Source organism: Bos taurus, chromosome 9, assembly GCF_002263795.3.
Source record: "Bos taurus isolate L1 Dominette 01449 registration number 42190680 breed Hereford chromosome 9, ARS-UCD2.0, whole genome shotgun sequence".
NCBI lineage: Eukaryota > Metazoa > Chordata > Mammalia > Artiodactyla > Bovidae > Bos > Bos taurus.
Window position 1 is genome coordinate 82028666 of NC_037336.1, and position 16206 is coordinate 82044871.

Consider the following 16206-nt stretch of genomic DNA (forward strand, 5'->3'; position numbering starts at 1 on the left):
TTCCCTGTCCATCACAACTCCCAGAGCTTGCTCAAACTCATATCCATCGAGTTGGTGTTGGACCATCTGACCATATCGTCCTTTGTCCTCCCCTTCTCCTCCTGCCTTCAATCTTTCCCAGCATTAGGGTCTTTTCCAGTGAATCAGTTCTTTGCATCAGCTGGCCAAGGTGTTGGAGCTTCAGCTTTAGCATCAGTCCTTCCAGTGAATATTCAGGACTGATTTCCTTGAGGATTGACTGGTTTGATCCCCTTGCAGTCCAAGGGACTCTCAAGAGTCTGTTCCAACACCATAGTTCAAAAGCATCAATTCTTCAGCGCTCAGCTTTCTTTATGGTCCAACTCTCACATCCATATGTGACTACTGGAAAAACCATAACTTTGACTAGAAGGACCTTTGTTGGCAAAGTAATGTCTCTGCTTTTTAATATGCTGTCTAGGTTGGTCATAGCTTTTCTTTCAAAGAGCTGCAGTCACCATCTGCAGTGATTTTGGCGTCCAAGAAAATAGAGTCTTTCACTGTTTTCTGTTGTTTCCTCGTCTATTTGCCATGAAGTATGGGACTGGATGCCATGATCTTAGTTTTTTGCATGCTGAATTTTAAGCCAACTTTTTCACTTTTCTCTTTCACTTTCATTAAAAGACTCTTTAGTTCTTCTTTGCTTTCTACCATAAGGGTGGTGTCATCTGCATATCTGAGGTTATTGGTATTTTCCCTGCAATCTGGATTCCAGCTTGTGCTTCATCCTGCCTGTGCTTCAACTATTAACTGTAATAGTTCAGGCTTATTCTTCGGTTCTCAGAGCGAAACAATATTTTGCTGGTGTCCTGAAGCCATTTCAGGCTTTTAGAAAGCTAGAGTTCAAGTTTGCCATAGTCATCGGTTTTCTGAAAAATTCCAGATTGGTCAGATAACTGAAATTTCCAGTTGATACTCGATCTTCAACATAACTTCAGGACAGCAGTTTGTAAAATGAAAGGGGGTATTTATGTTTTTGAATTTTAGAGAAATCTAGTGGTTTGTGACTTATATTGGGTATCTGTTCATACATAGATGTTTGGCATATAGTTAGGATCTACAGTTTGGTTAGCTAGTCCCAAATGTGTGATGCCAGAATTGTGGTTTTCCACCATAAGCAGGATGGGCAGATTGTACCTGGTACTCAGAGTTCCTGGGGACCCAGGTGGCAGGAAGTGTTCTGTAGTGTTTCCTCATGGTGACAGCTCACCAGGGATCAGGAAACTCCAACTGAAGGGAACCACATGTTCTCCAGAGTAGTCTTAAAGAGGAGATCGAAACAGAAACTTCTCATCAGGGGAGGATGACCTTATGGCAAGAAGTACCAGTCAGCAAGCAGGTCCTAATCACTCAACCAGGTGATGAGGGGTGAGCATTTGTATCAGGGTGTAAACAAAGAGTTCACACTCAGAGTTGACTTGACACAGTAAGCTGATCCACTAAAGCACATTTCTGAAGTCCAGCCTGTGAGTTGTTTTATTGCTGCTTTGATTTTAATGAATAAATTTTCTCCTTGAAATTACTTCATAAAGAAAGTACGTGAAGGACTTAGTGGCTGTTAATATTGTCATACTTGAGCCACGTACGCTATGTTCTGTGTGTTCCACTTATTTATATAGTAGTCACAGAGGATAGAATAGTGGACAATTTTAGCTTAGTGACGTTTTATGTGACTGTTGCCTTTTATTTATGCATTTCTGCTACTCAATGATTAATGATAATAGTAGTTCTCTAAGGGTGTGTGTGTGTGTGTGTGTGTTTGTAAGTCCACCCTCTTGGTGGAAAGATGTTTCTTATAGTGACAAGACAGAGAGAAACCACTCAATGCTAAATTTCCTTTATGATTTTGATATCCTTTAGGATGACCAATATTTAAAAATATAATTTGAAGCTATACTTTGCTGCTCAATTTGTAGTATCTAATTCCAAAATAATTATCCTAGAAACAGTATCCAATTTCAAGATCTACTCTTTCTTTAATATAAATTTAGTAAATATTTGAGAAGTGCACCCTATATACCAGATACTGGGATGAGTTCAAAGATGGGGTGGATAACAGGGAGGACCTTCCTTTGAGCTGGTAGCCTAGTAGGAGAAAATAGACCTTAAACAAGTATGTATTATGTAAGTCTGTCATTGAGCAAAAGGAGGAAGCTGTAAGTAAGTATAAGAGGTAGACATAATCTAATCTGAGTGCAGTGAAGTTTCCTCTGGAGAAATGACATTTAAGTTGGGACTTAAGATGACTTTAAAATTAAGGAAGGAACTGAGGTTGTGTGCTGATATGTGTATGGTGGGGGTTGTGTTGGGGAAGAAATGGAGAGCTTTCTGGGCAATAGCACTGCTTTTCACAGATTACGAGTTGAAAAGTAGGGTGCCCCAGGACTGTAGTTTAAAATATTTAAAATACAAAAAGCTTTGAGTTTTCAAACTTGTTCGATTTTATTTATACAATTCAGTTTTGGGAATTATGGTAGGCTAATAGTTCGATTACATGAAAACATTGGTTAATAGCTGTTCTTAAGCTCATGTCCCTGTGCAGATCAAGCTGCTTATATAAAGCGCACCTCAGAAGGACAGCCACTATGGTTTAACTCACTCGGATGTCAGTATGCTTTAGTAACAGTTGCTATAGAGTCAAGGATTTTGAACACCTTTTTTTTTTGTTATGAAAGATATCTTTCTTGATAGTGGTGTTTGCTCTTTTGGAATTTAAAATGTAGTTTGTTTATTGATTCTCTATCATTTCAAGTTGGCTTCTTCAAATTGTCTTGCAAGTGCAGTTAATTGTAAATTTGTTCCACTTGGTAATTTAACTTTTTTCCTACTCAATTGTCTACATGTATTTATAATCACAGATAATGGGAAAAGAACATTACTGTCATTGATTTCTTACTTTTAAAATGCTCCTATATACCAGAGGATACCACTTTCTTTTGTATGTCAATATGCGTTTCCATAATTATCAATAGAGTGGTTGAAACTTATGAGATTAGCTATTGAAAGAAAATATAATTTATAAATAATTGAATGCTTTGTTGACATCAACAAATTAATTGTAATAATTAATTGACTAACTGCAGTTGCTCACCATTCCAGAAGTCTCACAAACTGTCTCAAAGCATATTTACATAGCCCATTAATGACCTTTGAGGATATTGTTTGGTTGTGTATTTTTTAGGTAACACCTGCCTAATTTTAAAGATATTCATGATCCCTCATTTTCAAAACCTGAAATTTTGATAGTGATCCTACTGGGCTCTCGACAATCCATCCTAAATCATCTCTGATTTCTGGTCTTACTTTTGAAAGGAACAGTAGATTTCTTTTTCCCTAATGCTTAACTTTGTTGATTTAGCCTGAGCCTTGGGATATAGTTGGGAAGTTTTTGCTAACCTCACTCCTTTGCCTTCAGGAAAGGGGTCAGAACTCCTTAAGAGAAAACATTGCAATGGCCATGTAGGGTTAGGTAAATATGCCATGCAAGAATAAACCAAAATTATGTCAACAAAGGGGATGAATCTATCCTAACACCAAATTAGTTGTTGAAGACTTTCTAGTAGTACCATTCTGAATTTCTTTTTCTTATCAGGGAGCTAAAACAGTTCTGTTTAATGTAGTCTAAGGAAACATTTTTTCTTACATAACTACAGCTGCTATTTGATCCTTACAAAGAAATAAAATGTATGTGATTTACAGTACAAAGTGTTTGCATATAATATCTCTAGGGGTTATATCATTAGAGAAATGTTCAGTTAGGGTAAAGCTGGTATTAAAATATCAACTATTGAGTAAGAAAATAAATAAATGCTTTTTCTTTATTGCATAGTTTATTTTGACCTGGGTAATGGGTGTTTTGTATAAAAAGAGTAATTGTTCATCCAGTGAACCTTTGTGAACTCTTGTAACTGTTTTCTGCAAAGTTCTTCTGTAAGTGTGCATCTTAGGCTTTTGATGGTATTTTACTTAGAGAGTGTGTGTGTGTGTGTGTGTGTGTGTTCAGTCACTTAGTTGTGTTTAACTCTTTGCGACCCCATGGATTGTAGCCCACCAGGCTCCTCTGCCCATTGAATTTTGCAGGCAAGAATACTGGAGTGGGTTGCCATTTCCTTCTCCAGGGGATCTTCCCAACCCAGAGATCAAACCTGCATTTCTTGCACTGACAGGAGGATTCTTTACTACTGTGCCACTATTTCACTTACAGAGTAATATGTAATCTCTTTATTCTAACCCTTTGCTTTCTGTAACCTTCTGCATGATGCTTACGTTATTTGAAGGTGTGTTGCAAGCCTTTCACATGAATTCCTGAAGTATTCTGTTTTCAAATCTTAGTTTAACTGCTTGAATATGTTGCTAAGGCCCCTCTGTGCATATGACTGGCTTATGTTAAATGCTTGGAGGAGCATTGCTTTGTGCTTCTAGAGGGATTACATTCCCATAACTAATTATCAATAAGCATTTCATGCTTTAATGTTTCTTTAATGGTCAGAGAGTTTCAGGTGACAGAGGTGAACATTAGTAGGGCAAGCCAGCCGGCTATGCAGTGAGACTCAACACTCTTTCGTAGAACTTTAATTTATTTTAGCATTTGATGTTACATCAAGGTCGTGATCTGACAGCCTCCCATGCTGGCATCTTGATTTTAAAAACCAGTGCATCATTACACAGGGATCTATGAAGGAGCATGATTCATTAACCGCGTGTAATTCTAAATTTCCAGTGAGAAGTTGAGGCAAGGCTTGGCAATGCAAGCTTGTAAGTAATTTTAGATTCTCCATGTCACATTTTTGAAATGAAGAGATTAAGCAAAATGATTGCTACATTTGCTTCTAATTATTTGTCTGATTTTTTTGGCATTACAGTGGTTAATATGCTAGTCTATCAGATGAACAAACATTCATTTATGCATTTTACAACAGTCTATTTATACCTATATCTATCTATCTACATCTGTTTTTGTGTTTGACAGAAACTGTGTAGGATACAGAAGGAATATTAAGATGATTGTCTGTTTTTAATAACTCTTAATACATTTGACCAAATAAATATGCCACCGACTGTTAAATTAAAAAAATTATGTATGTTGGTTTCTTCTTCTTTGATCATTTTCTGGTTGTTGATTTTCTTCCTCACTTTTGATGAGGCTCATGTGTGGAAGGGTTTTCCACATATTGAAACGTACATTCCAACATGAGTATATGATCACTGCTGGTGCCGTTAATCACAACTTTATAGAAATACTTATAATCATTGACTGGGCCAGTGACATAGTTCTGTTTTACTCCATTTGTAATTGTGGCCAGATTGGAAAACCCATCACTTGATCTGATGTGAAGAGCCAAATTTGCTTCATGCTGTTGGTATCCAAATTTCCTCATGTTGTGGAATGCTCTTGTGAAACTTACACAACTGCTTATGAATCTTATGTCTCTGCCTTTCTATGTCTCTTGAATATGAAAAGAAGCAAATAGGCTGAGTCAGGAAGCTGTGTTTTGAAATTGCCTTGTGATTTTTGGTGTGGTCCACTGATAATGATATTTAGGAACCTGCACAGGAAATTTGAGGCCAGTTTCTCCTTGGCAACGCAGACCTTATTTACTCTGTCACTGAGCTTCTTGAGAAAAATGGCTATCGTACATATTTACAGCCTAAGTTTTAAAACTTGGCTTTCAGTGTATCTCTTTGGATGTCTTCAAATGCACTTAAGGACACAAAAACAGAACAGTTCTCTTCTAAATGATAGCACTGTGTTGTTCAGGAGATGTCGTGAAAGATTTTCCAGCAAAACTTTACTTTTCCTTCTCTTTTTTACTGAGAAGTTCTATTTGAAACATCCCAAGCTAAGATTAGAACCAGATTGCCATTTGCATGCATAATGTTGCTCAACCTGAAAACCTTGAATCAGTATCTGGCTGTGTCCCACTGCTTCCCCATCACTGTCTGTTCTGTACTGTCTGGGATGGAGGTGCTAGTAAAGTGGAAAAGAGTCAACAGTCCTAGAGTTTTTGTTTAGTTAATGTTTTTTTTTTTTGTTAATGCTAATTCTGGGTGTACTCAGATTACACTTTGCAGGGAGACCTGGTTTGGCTTTGTCATTAGATAACCCAGAGACCAATGGATTTGCAAATTTGGAGCATAAATTTTGCAGAAGCTATCCATCAGACTTTGTGTTCACCTCTTCCACCTCTCAAATATAACTCCATTAATGTCATGCTCAGATCAGATCAGATCAGTCACTCAGTCGTGTCCGACTCTTTGCGACCCCATGAGTCGCAGCACGCCAGGCCTCCCTGTCCATCACCAACTCCTGGAGTTCACTCAGACTCACGTCCATCGAGTCAGCGATGCCATCCTGTCATCTCATCCTCTGTCGTCCCCTTCTCCTCTTGCCCCCAATCCCTCCCAGCATCAGAGTCTTTTCCAATGAGTCAACTCTTCGCATGAGGTGGCCAAAGTACTGGAGTTTCAGCTTTAGCATCATTCCTTCCAAAGAAATCCCAGGGCTGATCTCCTTCAGAATGGACTGGTTGGATCTCCTTGCAGTCCAAGGGACTCTCAAGAGTCTTCTCCAGGACCACAGTTCAAAAGCATCAATTCTTTGGCACTCAGCCTTCTTCACAGTCCAACTCTCACGTGCATACATGACCACAGGAAAAACCATAGCCTTGACTAGATGAACCTTTGTTGGCAAAGTAATGTCTCTGCTTTTCAATATGCTATCTAGGTTGGTCATAACTTTCCTTCCAAGGAGTAAGCGACTTTTAATTTCATGGCTACAGTCACCATCTGCAGTGATTTTGGAGCCCAGAAAAATAAAGTCAGCCACTGTTTCCACTGTTTCCCCATCTATTTCCCATGAAGTGATGGGACCGGATTCCATGATCTTCGTTTTCTGAATGTTGAGCTTTAAGCCAAATTTTTCACTCTCTATTTTCACTTTCATCAAGAGGCTTTTGAGTTCCTCTTTACTTTCTGCCATAAGGGTGGTATCATCTGCATATCTGAGGTTACTGATATTTCTCCCGGCAATCTTGATTCCAGCTTGTGTTTCTTGCAGTCCACCATTTCTCATGATGTACTCTGCATAGAAGTTAAATAAGCAGGGTGACAATATACAGCCTTGACGTACTCCTTTTCCTATTTGGAACCAGTCTGTTGTTCCATGTCCACTTCTAACTGTTGCTTCCTGACCTGCATACAAATTTCTCAAGAGGCAGATCAGGTGGTCTGGTATGCCCATCTCTTTCAGAATTTTCCACAGTTTATTGTGATCCACACAGTCAAAGGCTTTGGCATAGTCAATAAAGCAGAAATAGGTTTTTCTGGAACTCTCTTGCTTTTTCATGATCCAGTGGATGTTGGCAATTTGATCTCTGGTTCCCCTGCCTTTTCTAAAACCAGCTTGAACATCAGGAAGTTCACGGTTCACATATTGCTGAAGCCTGGCTTGGAGAATTTTGAGCATTACTTTACTAGCATGTGAGATGAGTGCAATTGTGTGGTAGTTTGAGCATTCTTTGGCTATGCCTTTCTTTGGGACTGGAATGAAAACTGACCTTTTCCAGTCCTGTGGCCACTGCTGAGTTTTCCACATTTGCTGGCATATTGAGTGCAGCACTTTCACATCATCATCTTTCAGGATTTGGAATAGCTCAACTGGAATTCTATCACCTCCACTAGCTTTGTTCGTAGTGATGCTTTCTGAGGCCCACTTGACTTCACATTCCAGGATGTCTGGTTCTACATGAGTGATCACACCATTGTGATTATCTGGGTCGTGAAGATCTTTTTTGTACAGTTCTTCTGTGTATTCTTGCCACCTCTTCTTAATATCTTCTGCTTCTGTTAGGTCCATACCATTTCTGTCCTTTATCGAGCCCATCTTTGCATGAAATATTCCTTCGGTATCTCTGATTTTCTTGAAGAGATCTCTAGTCTTTCCCATTCTGTTGTTTTCCTCTATTTCTTTGCATTGATCGCTAAAGAAGGCTTTCTTATCTCTTCTTGCTATTCTTTGGAACTCTGCATTCAGATGCTTATATCTTTCCTTTTTCCTTTGCTTTTCACTTCTCTTCTTTTCACAGCTATTTGTAAGGCCTCCCCAGTCAGCCATTTTGCTTTTTTTCATTTCTTTTCCATGGGGATGATCTTGACCCCTGTCTCCTGTACAATGTCACAAACCTCATTCCATAGTTCATCAGGCACTCTATCTATCAGGCCTAGGCCCTTAAATCTCTTTCTCACTTCCACTGTATATTCATAAGGGATTTGATTTAGGTCATACCTGAATGGTCTAGTGGTTTTCCCTACTTTCTTCAATTTAAGTCTGAATTTGGCAATAAGGAGTTCATGGTCTGAGCCACAGTCAGCTCCTGGTCTTGTTTTTGCTGACTGTATAGAGCTTCTCCATCTTTGGCTGCAAAGAATATAATCAATCTGATTTCGGTGTTGACCAAATGTCATGCTAGACATCTCAAATCTTCTCAGAAGTTATAATACAGCAGTTCTATCCCTTAACCTCATGTAAGTGTTATCTTTTCACCATGCTGATTGGAATAATGAGGCACAAATGGCTTTTCCATGTGTCCTAGGTCTGTAGATGCTTGAAAAACAATTACTTTGATGCTGGCCACTAAGCTTTGGTTCTTTTTGGGGGGGTCAGAGGGAATGTTTCCCCCTCTTGTTTTTTTTTTTTTGGCTGTGCCTCGTGCTTTGTGGGATCTTAGTTCCCTGAGCAGGGATTGACCCTAGGCTTTCTGTAGTGAAAGTGCTGAGTCCTAACCCCTGGACAGAAGGGAAGTCCTTTAAGCCTTGATTCATAATGGAATGCCTGAATTGCTTATCAGGAGTGAGCTCTAAACTAGTAACAGCTTTCTGAGTATTGGAAAACATTCTGTTTAATTCTTTACGATGCTCATTTAGAATTGGAGAAACTTAAGAATTAGGTTTATAAGGGAAATTGAAGATGAGAAATATAACAAAAGAGTCGGACGTGACTGAGCGACTGATCTGATCTGATCTGATAGTGTTTAAGAGTATACCTTCCTTTTACTAATTCTCGTTCATTACCAGAAATATAATTTTTATTTCTGCAGTACATTGCCTTAATATTCATTACTAATTAATGCCTTGGAGACTTACCCCACAAATTCAGGGCCCCTCTGCTGTCTGCTTTCCATTTGTAAGTTCATGCTTGGTTGTTGTATGGTAATGACTATCACACTAGAGTTAGCCACATGTCCCATGTATTTCATGAAGGAAAGTAATTGCCAAATTAATACAAAAAATTGTGTTGACAACTTTGTAATGGGGGAATACTAAAAACTTCATAAGACTGGATGTATTTTAAAGTTTAAATTTGTTATATTTATTTAATTACAGAAAGAAATCCTGTTTTTTATAGAAACTTGGAAACTCAGAGAAATGTAAAGAAGAAAGCTAAAATCACCTTTAATCCTCTTAAACAGAGATTACACTCTTCTGATTTATTTCTTACGATTTTCTAAAGTATGTGTGTTTAATGATTTACAAATACATATGCTAATTTAAACACCTACCTTAAAAATTAAATTGACATCACAATATCCTCCATTTTAAAACCCAATAGTATGTCAGCATTAATGTATTATGATGGTTTTTACTTTAAAAACAATCAATGTGATTAATGTGTTTATACATAAATCTTCTTAGGATAGGTAATTTGAACAGCTTTTAGACTTTTAATACAAATTACCAAAATGCTTTCTCAAAGTCTGAACCAATTTTTATTATTAATTTATAATAATTCTTATTTTACTTAAACTATACTCAAATTTACTTTATAAAAGTGAACCAAATATTTTCCTTTTGAATAGGAGAAATACTATTTTTGTCATTGTTTTTTATTTCTTAATAGGATAAACATTTTTGTGAAATGCTTTTTTAAATTTAGGAATGAATTTTATTGGATTGGAAGGATGAACTATTAGTAAGTTTGTCTAAATGTAACAAAAAATTTTAAATTATGTGATATCGTAGTGACTTCTGTAAAACTTCATATTTTGAGGGAAGTTTTATCTGTGTGGAAAGGGGAGAAAGAATTTGTTTGGGTATTAGGTAAAGTTGAGTGATTTGGCCATCACAATTGCACAAAATTTCAAAAATTTCTCATTGAATTTGAACATCTAACTAGTTGGTACTTGAAATGTAGATTTTAATACATTGTATTTTTAAGAATGGGGTAATCAGTGCCTTAAAGATTTAAAGACTATTATTTTCAATGTAGAAATTGTGAAAACATGTCAATTTGTTATCATATAAGGTAAAATTAGCTATTTTGCTTTTAAAAAGCTCATCTGTGGAATATAAAAGAATACAGCTTTGTACAGCAATCCCAAGTAGTGTTGACACTAATATCTAATATTTGTATTACCTCTTTGCCTTTTTCTGTTCAGGACATCCAGGCGGAAATTGATGCCCACAATGACATATTTAAAAGCATTGATGGAAACAGGCAGAAGATGGTAAAAGCTTTGGGAAATTCTGAAGAGGCAACTATGCTTCAGCATCGATTGGATGATATGAACCAAAGATGGAATGACTTAAAAGCAAAATCTGCCAGCATCAGGTCAGTGATGTCAGTGTCCAAAATAACAGGGGGGCAGGATTTTCATGATTTTTGCATATCAGGAAGAGAACAAGAGGCCTTACCAGTGTCCAATGCCTTTGTCAGCTGTTCCTATTTACAAATTTGCATATCACATTTTAAACTTAATAATGCTAATGATGTTACCAGTACCTGCTAATTGTTGACAGTTTACCTTGAACAAATACTGTGTTAGAATCTTTACAAATATTGTTTGATGTAGTATTCAAAAAAAATCATTGTAAAGTGCATAGTAAAGTCTTTTCTTAGATGAGGTATCTGAGGCTTACTGAATATAAAGTACTTGAAAAGTTTTTGAGCTAACTAGTTTCATACCAATGGCAGCCCCCTCCAGTACTCTTGCCTGGAAAATCCCATGGATGGAGGAGCCTGGTGGGCTGCAGTCCGTGGGGTCGCTGAGAGTCGGACATGACTGAGTGACTTCACTTTCACTTTTCACTTTCATGCATTGGAGAAGGAAATGGCAACCCACTCCAGTGTTCTTGCCTGGAGAATCCCAGGGACGGGGGAGCCTGGTGGGCTGCCGTCTATGGGGTCGCAGAGAGTCGGACACAACTGAAGCGACTTAGCAGTAGCAGCAGTTTCATATCAGGATTTGAATCTAGATCTTTTTGACTTTTGGCAATGAATGTGTTTTGCTTCATTGTGCTATTTGTATGTCCAATTTGAAGGTGTACTTTTAGAAATTACATGTCACTTATGGATACTAAAATGGAAACTGATGACATGTCTCCATTTGGAGAAAGGGGAGATCTGGGTTTGATCCCTAGGTTGGGAAGATCCGCTGGAGAAGGGAAAGGCTACCCACTCCAGTATTCTGGCCTGGAGAATTCCTTGGACTGTATAGTCCATGGGGTCGCACAGAGTCCAACAAGACTGAGTGACTTTCACTTTCACTTTCAAAATTAAAAAAGGATGAATTTGACAACTAGAATGTTGACTAAGAAAGGACCTTGAAAAATGACCTTTGTGACAACTATTAATATTATTGGGAGTTAAGAACATTTAAGAATTATGTTTACTGAATGGTGGATAATACCTAACTAGATATGAGTTTAGCAGAAAGTGACTGAGAATATGTTACTAAGCAAAGGTACAAAAGATGAATGTTGGTATAAAGACCTGGGTCTTGCACCTGGGTTGGTTTCTTAAATTTTAAAGTTCAGAAACAGTATGATGTCTTGAAAAATGTACAACCTTCAGCCAAATGATCTTGAAATTGACTTTACTCTTTACTTACTGATCTTGGGCAAGTCACTAAGTCTCTCTGAGCCTTGGTTTTCTCATTTAAATATCAAAATATAAATATTTAGCCCACATGATTACTGTGAAGATTGAATGTGGTAATCTGATAGTTCCTTAATCTATATTAAATTTTGTAGCATCTGGTTTTATTTTTTCTTACATAAAGGGGCTCAGGGAATCTGCTTCAACTGGTTTCTACATTTCATAGACTACTTTGTATAGAGCAGAAATCTTTCAGTGGCTATCTATCATGAATGAAATTTTTTTAAATTAAAATTATCTTTCCCGAAAGGTTTTTTATTCTTCAAGACTCATGACGGGAAATTTGTACTTCTTTTTACACTTAAAGAGGAGGTAATGTAGCATGATTGTGTAAGCCTCTGTGTAAAGATTCTGTTGGACTTTACCCATCCACTGCTCTTTTCCAGTAAGAGAAGAAAATTAGGGAGTGATATACACTGAGAGAATATATGTATGCTTGCTAAAAATTGAATTTTCAACTAGCCAGATCCCATTGGTTTTCCCTTTTCTGTTCTGCATAAATATAAATAAATAAAAAGATTTAAAGTGTTAAACACAGTGAAAAATGTCCACTGAGGTTCTAGAACAACCAACACGTCTAACAAGCTGAAAGGCACAGGGATGGCCCTGGTCAAGATTGTGCATGTGGTGCTGAAATTTTGAGAGTTTGGAGGATGAGTTCTTCAGAAAGGAGAATTCAGTGAAGACAAAAAACCTTCTTTTGACTCTTCATGGCCTTTATTGACTAAGCCTGTCAAATCACATTTTTTTTTTCTAACCTGGAAAGGAAGAATTCATAAATTATCATTGGAATATTATCTAATAAGTGATGTTATTTTTAGAAGATTGGAGAATAAGCTTTTGTCAGTGGACTTCTGCATCAAGACAAATCATACATTCCAGTAAAATGTGTTATTAATGTGATAATGAATTAAAATAATTTTCAGCCTCATTACCCATCTCTGGAGATTCAAGCTTTTAATGAGAACTTACTTCTAAGTTTGAGGCATTGCTAATCATAATTAAGTTATGGCCCCTACTCATAGAGGTTTCACAGTTCTATTCAGGATAAGGGGAGTCCAAAGGAGGAGGTGGTTACTTCCGTTTCAGATGATTATCAAAGGCTTCAAAAAAGAGGTGATGGTTAAGCTCAGCCTTGAAAGATGTATAGCTTTCCCCAGATGGACTGGTTGAAGACTAGAAAAAGACATCTAAACAGGAGGCTGGAAATAACAGTTAAGAAGTTCAATCTGGAGTGAGAATAGAATCTGCTGATGATGTAGAGAGGAAAGATTGTGATTAGAGAAAAGGGTGAAGGGAGAGGTAAGACAGAATCTTGGAACACCTGTGTGTAGTGTGCTCCATTCCACTGGTTATAAAATTTGAAAAATAAGCTTTGGAAAGATCCCTCCCACACAGCTATGGAGGATGCATTATTAGGTAAGCAAAGTTCTAAAGACAAGGAGAGCTGCTAAGAGATCTTGTCAGATAAATACAAGAGTGAAATTGCTGGATCCTATGGTAGTTCTATTTTTAATTTTTTTAAGAATTGATATACTGTTCCCATAGTGGCTGTACCTATTTACATTCCCACCAGCAGTGGATAAGGATTCCTTCTTCTCCATGTCCTCAGCAGCACTTGTTATTTATTTGTTTTTGACTATGGCCATTCTGACAGGTGTGAAGTGATATCTCATTGTGATTTTCGTTTGCATTTTCCTGATGATTAGTGATGTGGGATGTATTTCATGTGCCTGTTGGACTTCTGTATGTCTTCTTTGGAAAAAAATGCCTATTCAGCTTCTCTGCCCATTTTAAAATTGGACTGTTTTTATACTGAATTATATGAGTTCTTTATCTATTTTGGATATTAACCCTTTATGGGACATATTAGCAAATATCTTCTCCCATTTTGTTGATGGATTCCTTCTCTGTGTCAAAACTTTTTAGTTTGATGAGATCCCAGTCATTCAATTTTGCTTTTGTTGCCTTTGCCTAAAGAGACAAATCACCCGAAAAAAATAAGACCAACACAGAGTATACTGCATAGATATTTTCTTCTAGAAGTTTTATGGTTTCAGGTCTTACCTGTAAATCTTTAATCCATTTTGAGTTTATTTTTAGATACAGTATGAGAAAGTGGTCTAGTTTAATTTTTCCTGGGTAGTGTCCAGTTTTCCCAACACTACTTATTGAAGAGACTATCTTTTCCCCACTGTATAGTCTTGCCTCTTTTGTTGTAGATTGACCTTCTGTGCATGGGCTTATTTCTGGCTATTCTGTTCCATTGATATATGTTTCCGTTCTTGTGACAGTGCCATACTATTTTGATTATAGTCGCTTTAGCTATAGAGCCAAAGAAAGTGAAAACACCAGTTCAAAAAGATATATGCACTCCATTGTTCATAGGAGCATTTTTTACAATAGCCATGATAGAGGAAACAGCCTACATGTTCATCAACTGTTAAATGCATAAAAAAGATTGTATGTATAGGCTTCCCTGGTATCTCAGACGGTAAAGCGTCTGCCTGCAATGCAGGAGACCTGGGTTCGATCCCTGGGTCGGGAAGATCCCCTGGAGAAGGAAGTGGCAACCCACTCCAGTATTCATGCAGTATTCATACCTGGAAAATCCCATGGACTGAGAAGCCTGGTGGGCTATAGTCCATGGGGTCGCAAAGAGTTGGACACGACTGAGTGACTTCAGTTCACTTCATACACATAACAAAATAATTTTTTTATAAATATTCATCTAATTGTGTATGTGTGTGTGTGCTCAGTCTCTCAGTTGTTTCTGACTCTTTGCAGCCCAGTAAAGAGTAGCTGAAGGACCGTAGCCCATCAGGCTCCTTTATCTATGTAATTTTCCAGGCAAGAATACTAGCATGGGGTGTTGTGTCATTTCCTACTCTAGGGGATCTTCCCAGGATCAAACCCACATCTCTTGCTTCTCCTGCATTGTCAGGCAGATTGACCAGTAGCGCCATCTGGGAAGGTCCATCTGTGTTGTCACAAGTTGTAAAATTTCATTCTTTTTTAGGGATGAGTAATATTCCACTGTGTGTGTGTGTGTGTGTGTGCGTGCATGCGTGTGCACACTAAGTCACTTCAATCATGCCCAACTCTTTGCAACCCTATGGACTGTAGCCCACCAAGCTCCTCTGTCCATGGGGATTCTCCAGGCAAGAATATTGGAGGGAGTTATCATGCCCTCTTCAAGGGGATCTTCCCAACCCAGAGATTGAACCTATGTCTCCTGTGTCTCCTGCATTGCAGGTGGATTCTTTACTGCTGAGTCACTATACACACACATATTATGGAATATACATGTATATGAGCTGACATATATAATATATCTATATCTATATATATATATCTTCCCTCAAAGCTCAGTCGGTGAAGAATCTGCCTGCCGTGCAGGAAACCCAGGTTTGATCCCTGGGTTGGGAAGATCCCCTGGAGAAGGAAATGGCAACCTACTCCAGTATGCTTGCCTGGAGAATGCCATGGACAGAGGAGCCTGGCAAGCTATAGTCCATGAGGTTGCAAGAGTGGGACATGACTTAGCAACTAAACCACCACCACCATATATATATATGTATGTATGTGTGTGTGTGTGTATATATATATATATATATATATAAAACATATAACCTGAAGGGTATTATGCTTATTTAAATAAGACAAAGACATATACTGACAAATACTGTATGTTTTCACTTACATATGGAATCTAAAAAATTAAAAGATATAACAAAATAGAAACAGACTCACTACTGAGAACAAACTGGTGATTATCAGAGGGAAGTGGGGATAAAGAGAATTAAGATAGTAAAGATAGTAAAGAGAATTAAGGTATAAAATAGATAAGTTTCAAGGATATAATGTACAAAACAGGAAATATAGTATTTTATCATGACTATGGCATGTAATCAATAAAAATATTGAATCATTATGTTGTACATCTGACACTAATATATGTCAATTATATCTCAATTAAAAAAAGATAAAATGGTTCATTATTCTTAGTAATGGGCCCTCATATAGGAAGCACACCTCAGAGAGAAGTACAAGATGCGTTAATACTTTGGAGCTAGACCACCTAGATTTAAACACCAGTTTTGTCTTTGGCAGCTGTGATACTGTGGAGGAGGTTAGTAACCCAATATGTATTTCCTCATGTGCAAAATAGGGATATGAAGAATAACTTCATTATAGAGTCATCATGAATAATTAATTTAATTAGCCTTTATAAAGGGCCTAAAACACATGGTAAG

At 37.5% G+C, this 16206-nt stretch overlaps 1 protein-coding gene across 12 annotated transcripts in view; it reads left to right on the top strand.

Annotated features, from left to right (window-relative positions):
* Positions 1 to 16206, top strand: part of UTRN (utrophin) — a 556684-nt gene that overhangs the window by 377012 nt on the left and 163466 nt on the right. For all 12 annotated transcript variants that reach the window (XM_010808643.4, XM_015472890.3, XM_010808642.4 and 9 more), the window contains one exon: positions 10452 to 10624. In XM_010808643.4, coding sequence (XP_010806945.1) covers positions 10452 to 10624 — 173 coding nt within the window. The remainder of the gene's footprint in view (positions 1 to 10451; positions 10625 to 16206) is intronic.